General features: G+C 40.1%; 1 protein-coding gene across 1 annotated transcript in view; it reads right to left on the bottom strand.

The window, feature by feature from the left end:
- Positions 1–2186: 2186 nt before the first annotated feature.
- Positions 2187–18969, bottom strand: part of ASCC3 (activating signal cointegrator 1 complex subunit 3) — a 311309-nt gene continuing 294526 nt past the window's right edge. The window contains exons 37-41 of the mRNA XM_065888766.1: positions 12490–12641; positions 9971–10118; positions 5062–5271; positions 2429–2604; positions 2187–2331 (exon numbers count right to left, since the gene is read on the bottom strand). Coding sequence (XP_065744838.1) covers positions 2187–2331; positions 2429–2604; positions 5062–5271; positions 9971–10118; positions 12490–12641 — 831 coding nt within the window. The remainder of the gene's footprint in view (positions 2332–2428; positions 2605–5061; positions 5272–9970; positions 10119–12489; positions 12642–18969) is intronic.

Below are 18969 nucleotides of genomic sequence, written 5' to 3'. Positions count from 1 at the left end.
CTGGACACCCTAGGTTATCTCAGAACCTTTGTTAATGCTGTTCTACCCGAAAGGCTCTTCTTTCATCTCTGATCATCTTCATAACCATCTTCAAAACTCAGCCTAAATGTCCCTTCATGATTTTTCCAAATATTTCATTGCTGCAATGACTTCCTTTTATTGTAGTTATCTACATCTTCTTTTCGTCACCAGGCCACCTTGTCTAAGAGGAAGGACATGTTTCTGATTCATGTGGCCATCAGAGCACTCCACATCATACCTAGAATGAATATCTGACTGGCACTTCCGTTATTTGGAGTTGATCAAGTCCAGGGGACTATGAAATGGAATAAATATGGAATTGATCTGTGTTGGCACATGCCCTGTATTACAGTGCACGCTTAACACTAAAATTTTGGTCAGGTAGTGAGTGAGGATAACATCGTAGACAAACAGCATTGGTTACTCATCGGAGTGAGATGAGCTTTTCCATCCAAGCACACCTTGCCTTACGAGTGTCTTCTGCAGCTTATTGTGAACTAATCACTTTCAATTTTAAAATTAATTAGTCACGCTTTTTCTCTCAACGGATGTAATAGAAATTCTTTCTTATTGCTCCTATGTCCTCTGCTGCATGTCCAGTGACGGAGATCTCTCCCACCTCCCCAAAGTTGCCTGCTTCCTTTAAAAAAAAAGAACGATGCTGATAAACATGAAGACCACGAGTTGTTTCTCTTCAGGTTCCTGTATGGACTGGTAATTGTCTGTCTATATATCATCTTCATTTTCTTTTAATTTCACTCAAACAGTGCTTAGGTATGAATTGCAATTAGGAAATAAACTGCCAAAGGAAAGGCAGAAAGACCTCTTTATATGAAGTAAACTTCTGAGACTATAGCCCTTTGGACACCTCATGCCCACTGCACTAGGTGCGTTCACATTAGTTATTTAGATTTAATTTTGGGAAGTGAACGCCTGGTTCTCCCCATCCTACTTTTATTCCTCCTTCTCCCACCTTTTTCTTTGGTATGGAAAAGGAGGTACACACAAGCAATATGTTCCAGTTTCAGAAAAAGTTTTAAATTCCAGTACTTGCGGTGGTTACGTTGGAAAGTATTTTGAAATAATTGATCACAGGACCAGGAATAACTGAAATTTCTTTGCAAAGAACAGAATTTCATTTCACTAGAAAATGTATGTTATATGGATATGGAATCCAACAACGTTTTATTTGGAAAAAAAAGTATTTTTCAAGATGGAAATTGTTTGGACATAGGGAAATTTCCTGTATCACAGGTGAAAACCCACCTGTAGGGGCTGAAAATTTTCTAGGTTTGCCTCAGGCCTGCCCTGAAGAGCACAGAGACAAAGACTTGTACTACGCGGCCTGTATGAATTAGACTATACTTCTCTCCTTGTGTAAGTAAGTATTAAGAGAATGGAAGTGAAGTCTGGACAGAGAAGGAAAAGAAAAAAAGAACAGAAGAGTAAGAGGGGCTATAATGGAAAGGAGGCAGAGGGAATAAGTGAGTCAGGCTGTGTTGAAGTGGCACTCTAAATATTTTATTTCTACCAGTTACAGTATCTACATTTTCTAAGATCAGTATATTCTGTTTTCTTTTAAATCATCATTGGGCTCTGTAATGTAATTTTACATCATATATTATTAACATTTGTGACAATAAGAAATTCTTGAAATTACTTCCATATGTGATCAAAGTATAAATTTTGTGAACAAAACACAGTGTGTCACTGTACAGATTTATCTTATATATTTTATGCTGCAGGGTTAGAAATCTGTTATAACAAATCTTAACACTGTCACGCCCCTGTGCAGTTAGTTTTCCTTAAAAAAAGAGAAGCCGATGTTCTTGTAAACAGTACACTGTGAAAAGTAAGATTTGATAATTCCTAGGTATCATCTCAATATACACAAATTGAAAGATTCTCCTACGGGCGTAGTCATTTTACACATCAAGAGACCCATGAAGACAACGTTATAAAAGGCAACATTTGTTAAAAGGCCCCCGCAGCTGACTCTGCATTGCTCGAGTCAGAGCTGCAGCCACCGCCAAGCCAATTTCCGCAGTGCCTTGAGGTTGCAAGTTGATTCCTCCAAGGCAAACGTCAAGTAATTCGACTTTGTCCAGATGACTGAACAGTCAGGCTTCTCAACTACTTCTTTCAAATGGATTGTTCGGGTCGGGTTACTTCACTTTGAGGTCAGTCAGGGCATCGGAGATCTCGTCGGCCTGTGCGGAAACACTGGCCGGCGTGACATGGAGGTGGATGTCGTACTGCTGGTCCAGGCCAAGGTAGCAGTCGCTCATGAAATACAGTGTGTAGATATACCTAGAATATAAAAAAGGAACGAAAAGGTAAAACCACCGTTCTCATCACCGTTGCGGTTAATTCTTTCGGAACTCTGGTGGGGTAAGACTCTGCTTACCTGCCAGGTACTTCAGGAGTATAAAAAGAGATGGAGACAACATGATGATTTCGGACATATCCCACTCTTTTCAAAGCGATAAGTTCTCTCTTATCCACTTCTCCTAATATCAAAAACCATCCTTCATCTTTTGATTTGGGAAATCGAGGGGTGACTGCATGGCTGTCTTGCTTTCCCTGTAAACCAGAAAAAAAAAAAGGAAAGATAAAGCGTTACTAATGGCTAGATTTTCTATACCACTTGGCTGAGCTTAAAAGGCCACGCTGTCTTTCTTGGAGGCCATACATCTAAGTATCTGGGATGTGTTTAATTTTCAGGTTTGGTGTGTTTGTTTGATATGCTATCATCTACCTTTTTTCAAGATTCTCGAAGCACACTCTAGCCACACTACTTTGTGGCTCCATGAGAACAGAAAGCCCTCGAATCTTTCTCACACCATTCTTATAAATGAAATTAATTCCCCACTTGCAGATGAACAAACTGAGATACAAACATATCAACCAAGTCTTCCAAAATCTTATTTGCAAGAAATTGATACTGGGGGAAAAAAGTCAAGCCAGGCTAGACTCTGGATCTTAAGATAATACGCACTCTGTCACATAAACATCTTCCCCCATCACCCAAGAATAAAGCTCACATGAAAAAGCACATATTCTAATACGATGATATTAAAAAGTCCTTTCTCTGAGGAATGGGAAATTGTAAGCCAAACAATTTATAAAATATATTAATCACCATCATCCAAGATTAACTGTCACCATAATGACAACACTTGACGTCTTTATTTTAGATTGATTTTTTACAAAATCCAAGATTATTCTAGAGATTCCTTAAGACAACGATTTATGGTGTAAAATGTACTAATAATGACATGCTTTTAATCAGACTTCACTCAATATTCTAGAGAGAGTTGTTTCATTTAAGGCATTTTAAAAAGAGAGGTCAGAGAGCAATGTATTTTTACAGCACTTAAAAACAAAATTTGAGTTTCTCTAGCACAGTTAAATCTAATGTTTAAGTACTAATACTATAGTAAAAAAAAACCCTTATACTACAATATTGTCAGAAATGTTTGCAAAGGTCTCAAAATAAAGTTCTCTCTAATTAGCGCTCTCAACGTACCTTAGATACACCTCAGTACACTGTTTATCCAGGCACTCTGATAAGCTGCTTGAGCATCTCTTTGTTGAGACTGTGAGCCCCCTGAGGCTGGGGTACATTGTTTAGCTATTTGTGACAGGCCTCGCTTCTGTCAGCGTGTCTGCACATGGTAGGTGCAAAGAGAACAGGGACTTGAATCGGAGAACTCTGTGCTCCCAGCCTGCTCTCATATTTTCTGACTCTAGGACCTTGGCAAATTCCTATACTCCCCAAGTTCCATTATTCTGTAAAATGGGGAATTTTACGCCTCACACGGCAGCTATAAAAAGAAAAATCTTAGTTTTTTTTCCTCATGATTTTATCGGTATGATTACTACTGCCTTTTCTTTTTTTTTTTTTTTTTTTTTTTGCGGTACGCGGGCCTCTCGCTGCTGTGGCCTCTCCCATTGCGGAGCACAGGCTCCGGACGCGCAGGCTCAGCGGCCATGGCTCACGGGCCCAGCCGCTCCGCGGCATGTGGGATCTTCCCGGACCGGGGCACGAACCCGTGACCCCTGCATCGGCAGGCGGACTCTCAACCACTGCGCCACTAGGGAAGCCCTGCCTTTTCTTTTGTAAGTTGGGATATACTGTCATCTAAAAATGCTCATATTAAAGCCTCTGAAATGCCAGAGGCCAATCAATTCATACTTACACTGACTGATTTTTAGAATTAGATATCAAATAAGATGGGACTTAAAGGCACAGTATTGAAAAGACATTGTACCAACAGAAAGTTACTGACCATTTCGTGTGTGAAAACAGAGGGGACAGTATTAATGAACTACAACCTCACTCCTGAGGGCTAGTTCTAGATATGGGAAAGCCCCTGACTCCACTGAGCTAACGAAAAGGCAAATTCTTATTTCGATTATTTTGGGCTAAAGACCAATCTGCCCACATGCTGTGTACTAATATTCTTAGAGGGCCCAATAATTATTTTTGGTGTCACAGAAAATTACTGTGCACAGAAAAGAGCACAGTAATTTAAAATAAAAATACTGTAAATTTTTGACCTGTACGAACGTTGACAAAGCTCCCTCATATGCATTCTAATGAAGGAAGCAGACAGATGTGGCAAGTGAGCCACGGAAAAGTCTAGCTAGCGTCTTCTTCATTTGGGGTGCTGGGTAGAAGTCTAGATTTTGAGATCCCTTCAGAGTCCTGAGTTTCTGGTGCAGGCGGCCTGGTGTAGGGCCAAAGAATCTGCACTCTTAAAGGTACTCCAGAAAATTCTGCTGAGCCTGTAGACCATACTTTGAGACCAGGACTCCAGGCATTATATTATTATGTCACATGGGGATTCTGGGGTTGAAAAATGGCACATGAGGAGAACTGACTAACTGCAGAAGACTGACTCTTGCTGCTTAAGGCCAGTTGAGGAAGCGGGATTGGTGAAGGGCACGGACGCATTAGTAATATAAAAGACATGTGTGCTGGTGCGTGCCGGGATCTGGTGTGAAGCGTTTGAGAATGGAAACCAAACACTATACCTTGTGGAACCCAAGGCTGACTCTCTGCAAGGTGACTTGAAGCACATACTCTTGATCAGCATGCAATCTGACCCATCTGTTGTCGTTGCGTTTGTCAGAAGTCACGGTTGTGATAGAGAGCTCGTCGTGTCCTTCCGCTGAGTCATCCCACCAGCCTTTAACACTTAAGCTAACATCTATCACGGGCAAATGAGATAAGAAACTCCATGCCTGAATAAAAAAAGAAAAGATAAGGAGTGGTTAATGCAAAATGTAGTGAGCAACTAAGAAATAGTGAGCTTTTTAAAAAATCAACCTCTTTGTATTGAGATTAATTCTGGATTCAATGCAGTTGTAAGAAATAAAGCAGAGAGATCCTGTGCACCACTTCCCCAGTTTCCCCCAAGGGTAGCATTTTTCAAAACTAAAGTACAATATCAATACCAGTGATACAAGCCATAGCTCTTGTTCAGATTTCCTAGTTTTTCTTGTACTCATTTATTTGTGTGTAAAAATAGTGTGCTTTTAATCTTTGTGAAGTCCCTTCAAAAACACCTAAAGAAGTATTAATCATTACCTAAACTTGTGACCCCTTTCTTGTAAATCCCTTCTGGACATTGAGTGACTACTGACTACACTAAAAAATAAGTTTTAAAATAACTGTTGTTGAATCACTAATCATTAGAGAAATGCAAATCAAAACTACAATGAGATATCATCTCACACCAGTCAGAATGGCCATCATCAAAAAATCTAGAAACAATAAATGCTGGAGAGGGTGTGGAGAAAAGGGAACCCTCTTACACTGTTGGTGGGAATGTAAATTGATACAGCCACTGTGGAGAACGGTATGGAGGTTCCTTAGAAAACTACAAATAGAACTACCATATGACCCAGCAATTCCACTACTGGGCATATACCCTGAGAAAACCACAATTCAAAAAGAGTCGTGTACCAAAATGTTCATTGCAGCTCTATTTACAATAGCCCGGAGATGGAAACAACCTGAGTGTCCATCATCGGATGAATGGATAAAGAAGATGTGGCACATATATACAATGGAATATTACTCAGCCATAAAGAGAAACGAAATTGAGCTATTTGTAATGCGGTGGATAGACCTAGAGTCTGTCATACAGAGTGAAGTAGGTCAGAAAGAGAGAGACAAATACCGTATGCTAACACATATATATGGGATTTAAGAAAAAAAAAATGTCATGAAGAACCTAGGGGTGAAACAGGAATAAAGACACAGACTTACTAGAGAATAGACTTGAGGATATGGGGAAGGGGAAGGGTAAACTGTGACAAAGCGAGAGAGAGAGGCATGGACATATATACACTACCAAACGTAAGGTAGATAGCTAGTGGGAAGCAGCCGCATAGCACAGGGAGATCAGCTCGGTGCTTTGTGACCGCCTGGAGGGGTGGGATAGGGAGGGTGGGAGGGAGGGAGACGCAAGCGGGAAGAGATATGGGAACATATGTATATATATAACTGATTCATTTTGTTGTGAAGCTGAAACTAACATACCATTGTAAAGCAATTATACTCCAATAAAGATGTTAAAATGAAAAAAAAATAACTTGTTGAACTGGTTAGTTTTAGAGGAGCATTTAGTATAGCATTTATGTGACTTCTAAGGCAGAGAGCATTACTTGGGGATATAAAAGCAACTTGAAAAATGTTGTGATGCAATTGTTGATGTCAGTCAGTGTCATTCATTGATCATTTATTGTACAAAATGGGTTTTTCTTTTGCTCACAGTGCAAATTATTCTGAAAGGAAAACATTTCTATATGTTTGTATATATATCATAAGGAACCCTCTAAGTCTAGGATTCTTTCTAGAGAGAAATATTTTTTTTGGCATTATCATATTGAGAATACCAATTTAAATGACACATATTAAAGGAGTAGCAAATATCTTACCAATTTTATTCCTGCTCTTTTAATTGAAAATATTTGTGAGAAATCAAAATGCAGATGGTAAGTGCTTATCAGTTTTTTTTTTTTTTTTTTTTTGCGGTAGGCGTGTGGCCTCTCCCGCTGCGGAGCACAGGCTCACGAGCCCAGCTGCTCTGCGGCATGTGGGATCTTCCCAGACCAGGGCACGAACCCATGTCCCCTGCATCGGCAGGCGGAATCTCAACCACTGTTCCACCAGGGAAGCCCAGTTTTTGTTTTTTTTTTTAAATTTATTTTCTTTATTTTTTTGGCTGCGTCGGGTCTTAGTTGTGGCACATAGGATCTTCGCTGACGCATGCGGCTTCTCTCTAGTTGTGGCTTGTGGGTTTTCTCTCTCTTGTTGAGGCACGTGAGCTCAGTAGCTGTGGTGTGTGGGCTTGGTTGCCCTGGGGCAGGTGGGATCCTAGTTCCCCAACCAGGGATCCCCTCCATTGGAAGGTGGATTCTTTACCACTGGACCACCGGGGAAGACCCTATCATTGTTGAATGAATGAATAAATGAATGAATTCCTAAGTCTATAGAAAAGATGTACAAAAATAAACCTAATGTCCTCAGATAATTAACTGTCATCTTTTTCTAACATTTATAAATATGTGGCAAATATCACTATCAGTCAAGAAAACTTCTCTCTATATTGGCTGTTTTATCTGTTGTTACCTTCTAAGTTAGTTTTTAAAAGCACACGAATACTTTAGTTTTGATTTTCCTTGTATTTCTTTAATATATACTACAGGTTTCCTGATAGGCTTTGATTTCCTGTTTGCTAAGACTTTATTGCTGTTGAGTATACCACCTAATTGAAATGAAGAAGCCCTGATGAATCAAACTATCCCTTAGGAATTCAAAAAATGTAAATCCAATGCAAATTTTCAATTCAACTCCAATCCTATAACTTGTCTTGTGAATCTGAAATTACGTTTGGAATAGATCTTGAAATAGTCAAGCCACAGAATGGCCTACCCTGTGCTTCAAGGTACGAATGATGGCTTATCCCCTGCTAGAACCAACAGTCACCGAGTCTAGAAGCTGTACCACTGGATGTTCTCTTAAGACTGGCCAGAGTGAAGACACAAATACACCATTTCTGTAAAGCATTTAACTTCGTGAGACAACACAGGTAACATTTACCACATGAAGCAAGACTTCATATGTTTCTTCACTTGTACCTTTAAATGAGTTACCAATATAATATTTTAAGTATTAGCAACTCGCTGGAATTTTATTTCACAAAGCTCCCCCAAGTCAGATCTGACTTTTATATATTTGTAATCTTTTGCAGCACTTGGTATTATTATTTTCAATCTTCAATGTATATACATGTATTTGTTGTATGTGTATATATTTGTACATATATACATATACACACACAAACATACATACGTACACACACACATATGCGTATATAAAACATGAGCTGTTTTTAAAGAAATTGCTAAGACATTTCAACACCAGCCAAACATATTTATCTGAGGATTAATCTTCATCTATTGAATCAGGCAAGAGCGCTGCCATGCATACAATTATTTAATTAGCAGCCAAATCCTCTGCCAGTCAGCAGCCGTTGCAGGCATACTGATGGGGTAGAAGATGCAAATCTCACAGTAGTACTGCTTTTTCTCATTACTACTGCAATTAGCACTTAAATTGATGCTTTAAACATACTAATTTCTGGAATAATTCAGGATTTGTATGTTACCTGGGATCGCCTCACTGCAGAGCCGACACCAGATTGCTCTGCAAATTGAAGCACTTTTGAGCCAAATAACCATCATCATATCAGACTGAGCCAATTTGCATTTGGTTTTAAAGATAACAGAATGGCAATTTATGCAAATAAATTAAGTAAGTTTACTTCTGAGTTCTCCCTGAACTAATTACAACAATGTTCTAATTTTTTATCACATCTAAAACTTGGCTTGAAATCACTGTACGTTATGTTAGAAATCTGTTGTTGCTAATAGAAGCCTTGTTTTCATTTTAAATATATTGTTTTTATTCATAATTTTGATGATAATTTAGTTAGAAAGGTAGGCACTTATTATGAATATTTAAGTAGCTTTTGGTGCCAATTTTGGGTTCAACAGAAATTGAACAATCAGACTTTGATGCCTGTAATACTTTTTCCAAGTCCTGCTCGAAAATAAGTTCCACTGGAAAAAAAAAAATGACATGGTTTAGAAGTTTCTTTATTTTAGTATCTGCATTTGCAAGTCAATATGTTAATTATGTTATAAATCCTGAACATTAACTTTGACATGTTTAGGGTGAAATTGCTTAAGACTTAAAAGTCTATATATGCCAAATATTTCTGGCATTGTTCGTTCATGTTTTTGATCTTTCCAAAGACAGTCTGGAGCAATGACCTATGTTGTCTTTCACAACGTAGATTCAGATTTATATCTAAACTACAGGGTAAACAAATAAGGAGTTTCTTTGAAGGACTACTTTAGAATCTAGAAACAATAAAGTGATTAAAATGGGGCGGGGGCATAAAAGAGTAATTGAGGGAACTGCACGAAAATATACCCAAGCATAAAAACAAAACAAAACCCACTCTGAAGAAGGGATTCGAAGGGCTCTTGAGCAATGCAGCCTAGTGATGGGCGAGCCATAGTAGGCCTTTCTCAGCCGGCTTAACAGCATTATACTGAAACAACCTTCTAATAACGCAGACGCTACTTCTAATTATTGTTACTGTCATTATCTAATCCCATCTGTTGAGCTCTTATTCTGTACCAGGAACTACATAGAGCAGTTTACATAATAACATCCTGCTTGATCTTACCCCAAACTTCATGAGACGGGTATAATGTTTTCACGTTCATAATCAGGGTTAGTAAATGGTGGGTGGAACTTAAACTCAGGAGAGTCTGACTCTGAAAGCAGCACTCTAAGTTAGAAAACTCTTGGTACAACTTCCCAGAGTGAGGGAGCATCGAAACATGGAAGTGATGGCCTTACCTGCTTCATTTTTGGGGCCGGTAGCTCTTTTTCTATCATGGAGCAGAATCCATGGTCCTTCCCTCCACAGGCGTGGATCAGTTCAGGGAGGCACTCGATGGAGCCAGGGTGCCCGGCACGTGGACCCTTTATACCTGGGCTCCATTTCCTGAGAAAGAATAACACTAACCAAATGATTCTTTCATAGCACAAATGAGATTTTCTGACAATGATGATTTATATGATTAGAACAGTTTAGAAATTAAAGTTACTACATAACTTAAAAATTTTTTTAACATCTTTATTGGAGTATAATTGCTTTACAATGGTGTGTTAGTTTCTGCTGTATAACAAAGTGAATCACCTATATGTATACCTACATCCCCATATCCCCTCCCTCTTTTTTTTTTTTTTTTTTTTTTTGCGGTACGCGGGTCTCTCACTGTTGTGGCCTCTCCCGTTGCGGAGCACAGGCTCCAGACGCGCAGGCTCAGCAGCCATTGCTCACAGGCCCAGCCGCTCTGGGGCATGTGGGATCTTCCCGGACGGGGGCACGAACCCGTGTCCCCTGCATCGGCAGGCGGACTCTCAACCACTGCGCCACCAGGGAAGCCCTCCCCTCCCTCTTGCGTCTCCCTTCCACCCTCCCTATCCCACCCCTCTAGGTGGTCACAAAGCACCGAGCTGATCTCCCGTGCTATGCGGCTGCTTCCCTCTAGCTATCTCTTTTACATTTGGTAGTGTATATATGTCCATGCCAAGGCCACTGTTGTTAAGCTTCAGTGAGACAGCATTCTCATCAATCCAAGGCAGTCTGGCTATCACGACATAAAATGTGTAAATCATATGTGAGCTCAGTAGATAATTAGGGTTGACAGACGGTGATTTCTATAGGAAGGCACTAAAGTGTGATAATGCTTCCATGTGGATAAAGTACGGAACCGGCAGAGCCCTGACATGTTTTTTTTTTTTTTTTTTTTTTTTTTTTTGCGGTACGCAGGCCTCTCACTGTTGTGGCCTCTCCCGTTGTGGAGCACAGGCTCCGGACGCGCAGGCTCAGCGGCCATGGCTCACGGGCCCAGCCGCTCCGCGGCATGTGGGATCTTCCCAGACCCAGACACGAACTCGTGTCCCCTGCATCGGCAGGCGGACTCTCAACCACTGCGTCACCAGGGAAGCCCCCTGACATGTTTTTAATGGATGCAGGCAAATGTCTCTAATATAAGTACTTGAACAAAGTTTTCATTATAAGTTGTTGAGATCATACAATTAAAAGTGCATTTTGGGAATGTTTGAGATCTATAGCATAAATAGTGCTGGATCACCAGGAATGGAATCTACCTAAATCTATTTCCTGTTTATATAGCAAGATGAACACTGAAATTAGACAAATACAGCACTTTTCTGGGTAACAGTAAAGAATTGGATCAAATCTCCTAGGCCCCCACCAGCTTCCCTAACAGACCCATGTGCTGTCGGGTTAGTACCCTCATGTGTCTCCTTTTCTGCTGAAATCCAACTCCCGTAAGTTTTAGTACCATATCGGAAGGGTTCCTGAAACTGAGCTGCTGACACATGAGGTATCTGCTCTTCCCCCCAGGCCACCTGCTGCTGGTGTGGCCCCCCCCACCTCTGAATGTGCCTTTTAGTTACCAGGGACATCCTGTGGTGGGGACTCAAGCACCATGGAAACACCTGCCCTGGAATCCAGTCTACTTCAGTCAAATGGAGGGCCTTCCCTGAGGAGACCCCCCATGTGTGCCTGAGGTTCTGGTTGGCGTATGTCTCCAGATGCCTCAAAGGGCTGCCACTCCTTGTCCAGCTGATGAGAGGGAGAGGGTGCATGATGGCAAGCACAGCCAGACGGTTTTGCTTGTTTACATGACTGTGAACCAATATTCTGGCTGCAGAGTATCTCTCAACTGGTGTGAAAGAAACATTTTCATTTGAACACTGCCAACCTTGCCTGTAATATGTACTGTTGTCTCCTTTGCTAAAATATATGTAGCCATGTACATAGGGCCTAAGAATTGAAACATTTTATCAGGAACATAAACTCTTTTAAACGCAGGTTATATCTTGAGCCGCTAGTATTATAACTGCTCAGTTTTGGACATTGTGCAGATGTACAGTTTACTTCTGACGACAGATTTCTGATCCCTCAAATCTATTCTGCAATAAAAGAAACTGGTGATTTATTTTGCTCTAGGTCACAAAGCACTTTAATAACGTCTTTTAAAATGAAGGCTGATATTGTAAAGGAATAAACACAGTTAAAATGAAAATGTATTCGATGTTGCAAATGTAAAACAACTTAATAGAAGGTTAAAATGAACTGTGGTTCAGCTTGGGACCAATGGTCAAATTCCAAGTGGGAATGCTATGTCGCTAGGCCATGTCTCCCTCTGGGAAACATGGGCATTTTCACTGTAAAGAATCAGTATTCTAGGCACCACATGAAATTCAAGTGACCATACATGTAAAGGAAATAATTGTTTGGAATAATAAAATCCTATTACATCGAAAATTAAAATACTTACCTGAAAATGTGAAGATGGTGGTTTTCTATGTGTGGTATCGTAAGAAGAGAAGAGTCTTTCAACCACCGCCCCTGGATCACCATCTGCACCAGGTTGGTGATGTTCAGGACAGTCACCAGCCAGCCCTGGTGTGCAGCCACGTCCAGCATTGCCTGAACAAGGAGAACGCATGTTATATCATGGCACCTGCCCCCTCAGTGGGGGGTCTGATGATGATAGCCTTAACAAAAAAACAAAAACAAACACCCCAAGCATTATACCTCTAAATTACTATTAATTAAAATAGAAACCAAAAAGTAAACTACAGTTGGATTGGAGGGAACACACTGAACCTCTCACAGCATTTTTTGAACATTAATTTGTACAAAGCGCCAAATATTTAACTTTTTTAGGTCAGCAAAGATAAGCAGATAATATTGGCACCTAGTAATAAAACAAAGAGAAAAACTCAGTGTACCTCGAGGGCAAATACCTCTATAATCCACTGTATCAAGAGCACTAGTTGCCGCGTTTAAAGCATAAATCTCAGGTAGTCTTTTCCAAATTTAAAAGCAATAATGGCAAGGTGATAGGAAGTCTTCTTGCCAAAAATGAATTTTCCCCAGACAGCAGGCTAAAGGCAGAGCCCTGGTTTTCAATGAAAATTCTATACCACACACTAAAAGCAGGAAGGACCAGTGGTACACGTGGAAGGATGAGAAGCTATTCATATTAGTCTATACATTTAATCCAATGTTTTATGGACAAACAAACGGCTGCATTTGCTTAAGGCAAAACTAAACAGTGAAATCTTATTTAAACAATGGAGAAGTTTACACAGGCAAAGCTAGTTCAATTAAATTAGATTCTGGTGAATGCTGACTTAAAGACACATAAGTTAATATCATGATCTGAGGCAGCTACGTTATACAGTTTTAGGAGTGTACTCTCTTGTTTTGGGAAACGAAGAGATGAGGGTAAGAGAAATCAGATGTACCTCATAAATGCCTAAAATGATACTTTACCGTTTCACTGATGGTAAAATATTTATAAAATGTTGTACAAAATCTATTAGTACATTTTTAGAAATGGTTCTTAAAGGTCTATTATGTTAGTAAAATTGATTTGCCATACTACTTAGTACTACTGAATCAGACATATTTTCCTTCTAAGTTTTGAATTTCCTACTTAGAGTTCTCTAATTTACGAAAAGTAAAATAGTTTAAAAAACATCTGGCTAAACCAATCTGTGGTCTTTTTACACACATTACAGGGAAATGGATCCACGTCTCTGGATGCCATGGTTAGCGTGACAGAATGGTCAAATTGGTCTTTAGCACCCATGAGCCTACTAATTGTACATCATAAAGCCTAATGGCTGGTATGATAGGTATACTTATATGTATGTATATGTGTATGTGTGCATATGAAAGTGTTTACATGTACAAAGGTATATGTTTATAAATCTAGGGAAAGCCCACTTCTGTTCTTCCTATTTCTCTGCACAACTGATTTAAACACTTTGTCTTTGAAGTATATGAGACAAGCTGGTCACGAGCAACACTACTCAGATGAAAATAAAAGTATTAGCTCACAAGTCACAACTCGCGAACTCCGTAAGGGAAGAGAAATGAGTAATTATACCTCATGAGTAATGCAGTATCATGATGATGTCAGAAGTTGTAATGTGGAGTAACTATGGTGATTTTACTTGTGATTTTTACATTACAACTTGACTGGAAATAAATTCCAGACCACAAGCTCACATACTAGAAGAGCTGGATGGACGGACCATATGTTTTTAACTTTGAAGTTTTCATGATGAAGTTGAAAGATTTCATAAAATTTATGAGAGTTCCCCACAATCTTTCTTTGTATGATCCAGATGTGAAACGTAAAAAATCATGCAAAGTGATTGCTTACATGAAGTAAATGAAAAGGCTGTATTATGAATTGAAAACTATTATTTATCTTGTTTTAATTTCAAGAAAAGGCAGGTAGGGAGACCAAGAATCCAGGATGAGACAAGGTTGTGACTACGCAAATGTGCTGAACAAAACGTTGCCACACGGCTGTGCCCTAATTTTGTCCCACTTACTATGCGTAAATTTTGGGAAATCACTTAACCCTATGACCGCTAGACTGCTCACTGATAGAAGGGTGTTATATGTCCATATAGGGGTGTGATTAGGGTAAAATGAGATGATGTATGATGTAAGATATCTACTATACTGCCTGGAACAGTAGAGATCTGTTAAACCTCAATATTAGATCTCAGTAAACAGGTACCTGTTTTAACGTTCCTCTATGATGAGATGAAAAGAACACCCTAAAACAACTCATTCTTTCTCAGAGGGACTTCCTTTGGACCTTTGGGGGTTGATTTCTGCACTGAGTAGTACAGGGATTCGAGGAGCAGGGCATGTAAGGTGGGGAGCAAATGCATGGAATGGGCAGAGGTGAGCAACTGCAAGAAAGTCAGGGGACACATAAGGCCAAAGACAGACCCTGCAGCCCAGGCCAAACTGGAGGGCATGGGCCTCGTTCTCAGTTTGAGTGGACAAGTCCGTGTCACCATGCAGGTAGGTACCTGAAGGGGCTAAGGCTAAGGGGTGGTCCAGGTAAATGGGTCTGAGGGTCTGGCAGGTCAGCCTGACATACGTCTGCATGACTGAGCCTAGGAAAAGGACTCCCTATGTCTCACTATCTTTTACAGCAGTCTTCCTGGTAGATGAGAACAGGTGGGACAGTATGGTACTGGCACAAAAACAGACACATAGATCAATGGAATAGGATAGAGAACCCAGAAATAAACCCACAAATTTATGGTCAATTTATCTACGACAAAGCGGGGAAGAATATACAATGGAGAAAAGACAGTCTCTTCAATAAGTGGTGCTGGGAAAACTGGACAGGTACATGTAAAAGAATGAAATTTGAACATTCTCTAACACCATATACAAAAATAAACTCAAAATGTATTAAAGACCTAAAGGTAAGACCGGATACCATAAAACTCCTAGAAAAAAAACACTGGCAGAACACTTTGACATAAATTGCAGCAGTATTTTTTTGGATCCACCTCCTAAAGGAAATAAAAGCAAAAATAAGCAAATGGGAGCTAATTAAACTTAAAAGCTTTTGCACAGCAAAGGAAACCACTGACAAAACGAAAAGACAAGCTACTGAATGGGAGGAGATATTTGGAAATGATGTGACCAATAAGGGGTTAATATCCAACATACAGAAACAGCTCATACAACTCATCATCAAAAAAGGAAACAACCAACTAAAAAACGGTCAGAAGAACTAAATGGATATTTTTCCAAAAAGGAAATGCGGAGGGCCAAGTGGCACATGAGAGGCTGCTCAACATCTCTAATCGTCAGGGAAATGCAAATCAAAACCACAGTGAGGTATCACCTCACACCTGTCAAAACGGCTATCATCAAAAAGACCACAAATAGATGTTGGCGAGAAAGTGGAGAAAAGGGAACCCTCGTGCACTGTCGGTGAGAATGTAAATCGGTGCAGCCCCTGTGGAAAACAGTATGTAGGTTCCTCAAGAAACTGAAAATAGAACTAATATATGATCCTGCAATCCCACTCCTGGGTATATATCCAAAGAAAATGAAAACACTAATTCGCAAGATACATACACCCCAATGTTCATAGCAGCATTATTTACAACTGCCAAGATACAGAAGTGACCTAAGTGTCCATCGATAGATGAACAGATAAGGAAGATGTGGTGTATATATACACAATGGAATACTACTCAGCCATAAAAAAATGAAATTTTGCCATTTGCAGTGAGATGGATACACTTGGAAGGCATTATGCTAATGAAAATAAGTCAGAGAAAGACAAATACTGTATGATATCACTTATATGTGGAATCTAAAAAATATAACAATCTAGTGAATATAACCAAAAGGAAGCAGACTCACCCATATAGAGAACAAACTAGTGGTTACCAGTGGGCGGGCAATACAGGGGTGGGAGAGTGGGAGGTCCAAACTACTGGGTGTGAGACAGGCTACCAGGATATATTGGACAACACGGGGAATACAGACAATATTTTGTAATAACTGTAAATGCAGTGTAACCTTTAAAAATTGTATTAAAAAAAAAGGACTAATAGGTATGTGCTCCTCCTTAGAATGGGGCTGGCTTTGGTAACAGCTAGAGATCATGGCTCAGTTCCCCAAGACACCTCAAAGTTCCTCACAGAGATTTAATACTCAAACAACAAAAGGTTGCTTTAGTACACCGAGGAGAAAAAACTCTGCACATTCTTCCACCTTAGCATTAACGTTAGGCAAATGTTGAATCCCCCTTTACCTCTTACCCGTCTTCTACTGGGCATGCTACCTATCAGACAAAGCTAGGATGATTCTAAGTTTATGTGAACAAATGGGTGGAGGCTGACTCCACGCACAAGACTTTCTCCTACTAAGTTAAAATCAACTTCAATTGATTGCTGACTCAGAATTCTTTGTCATCCAGCAGTGAGAGTGGAAATATGATTCCTAGCATTGCACTGATTTATGATGTTAAACCACAAATAAAACCTTACCATAATTAACAGAAACTGTGGGGTTGTCATTTATTTATAGGAAAGCAGGCAATGAGTGTGGTTTTGAACGCATTTTAACCGAGGTGCCACTGTGAAGCCAGGTGAGAAGCCCAGGTATAAATGAGCTCTGGAGAGAGAGTATGGGCTAGGGATGTGGACTCAGAAATCCTGGGCACAAAGCGGGCAGCCAGAATAGTTAAAATGAGCATCTTTGGGGCAGAGGTGAGGATAGCAGAGCGGCAGTTACCTGGAGATAAGATGAGGAAACGCAGGAAAGAACAAAGGGGTAAGAGCATGTAAGGGACTCTTAAGGGCACTACTGAAATACCTGCTTACGGTGGTCCTTTGTTAAGCATGTACTATTTGTCGGATACTCTGATAACCAACCATCTTATTAAAGTTACTGAACGAAAACCCATTGTACAGATGAAGACATTGTGGCTCAGAGAGGGAAAGAAATATACCTAAAGCTGCATAGCTCTGGTTAATTGGTACAGCTGGGATTCAAATTCTGGGGAGCTTGACTCCAAAGTGCTTGCTTTTAACTAGTATAGGACGCTGCCTATAAAGTTCAGGATGAGAGGAAAGTGTGTGGAATTCCATCGGGTCCTAGATTAGCACAGAAAATTCCTTGATGAATGTGCTACAAGATAAAATGAGACTTTGAGAAGGTTTCCCGACAACACAATGTTTAAAGCAAACAATAAGTTTGGATGAAGTATAAACAGATGCATAATTCATGAACACTTGATACTGGTTTGAAGATGGTGTGGTATACTAGAAAGAGGCTTGGCCTCAGAGGTTAGAGGCTTGTGCCTTTAAATTAACCATAAGACCTGAGGCAAATGACTTAATGGTATTTTTCTCATCTAAAAAATTTTAAAAACCAAGGAGTTTGATTAGGCTTGTGTCTATCTTCTGTAAGCTTTAATCTTTCATCAATAAAATGCCAATATACTCACACTATAGTGTTGCTTGTTTTTATAAAGTTCACTTTCTATCTTTCCAGATGGACTGTAACACCCTTGGAGTTAGGGGCAGAAAAGCCTAAGTCAAAAGAGAATGCAGTCTACAGTAGGCACAGAATAAGATGCAGAGAGAAAAGACCCTCTTGGGATCAGAAGAGGGTCCCACTGCCGGGGCGTGTGAGCAAGGGCCTCACAGAGAAGAGAGGCTTCAGCAGGTCACTGAGACCTCACACAAATTCACTGGAGAGAGGGAAGCTCTGAAGGAAGAGAATGGAAATTGATAGCACTCCTATCACAGGGTCTCAGTCACCTCTGCGAGTTGGAGGTGATGCCTCCTCCTGGGAAAAAGTACTGTAAAGGAGCATGAACAGGTTTGGAGTAAGTACTGGGGGAATTAATGATGTGAGTAAAAACCGGAGCAGTGTTGAGTCTCAACAGCATGACTTTGAAATAATAATTATAGAAATTATTAGAAACAAGTAGAAATTGAAATAATTAGAAATGTTTTGTGATTGTTTCCGACAATAATGAGTAGGATTAATTTGGGTGTGAAAGCAGAGAATTTGGATGTTGAGATTTTAGGTTACTGGTGACATCACTGTTGAAATGGACAACTCTAGGGCCAGTGACAAGTGAAGACACAGGGGACTGAGGACTGGACCGAGGGATCAGGGAGGGGAGGAGAGATGCCCGGCTGATGAGTAACAGAAACGTTCAGTCAAGCTGACAGGTAAAGAAGTGAGGTGAGAGAGGAGAGTCAGAGGGTGATACCATGGAGGTGATGGCAAAAGTGGTGTGGATATAGTAATGATTAGAGCAGAGGAGTCTGAGATGCATCCGATTACAGTGTTGAAAAGGTCATCTGCTGAAGCCACTCTGGTGACCGCAGGAGCTGGAATGGAGCTGAAGGCTGTGAACTGGGGTTTAAGGAAGGTGGGGAAAGAGATTCAGACT

The sequence above is a fragment of the Phocoena phocoena genome, chromosome 12 (genome assembly GCF_963924675.1).
Source record: "Phocoena phocoena chromosome 12, mPhoPho1.1, whole genome shotgun sequence".
NCBI lineage: Eukaryota > Metazoa > Chordata > Mammalia > Artiodactyla > Phocoenidae > Phocoena > Phocoena phocoena.
The sequence above is the reverse complement of the archived record's forward strand: the minus strand, read 5'-3'. Positions and strand labels throughout refer to the sequence as shown.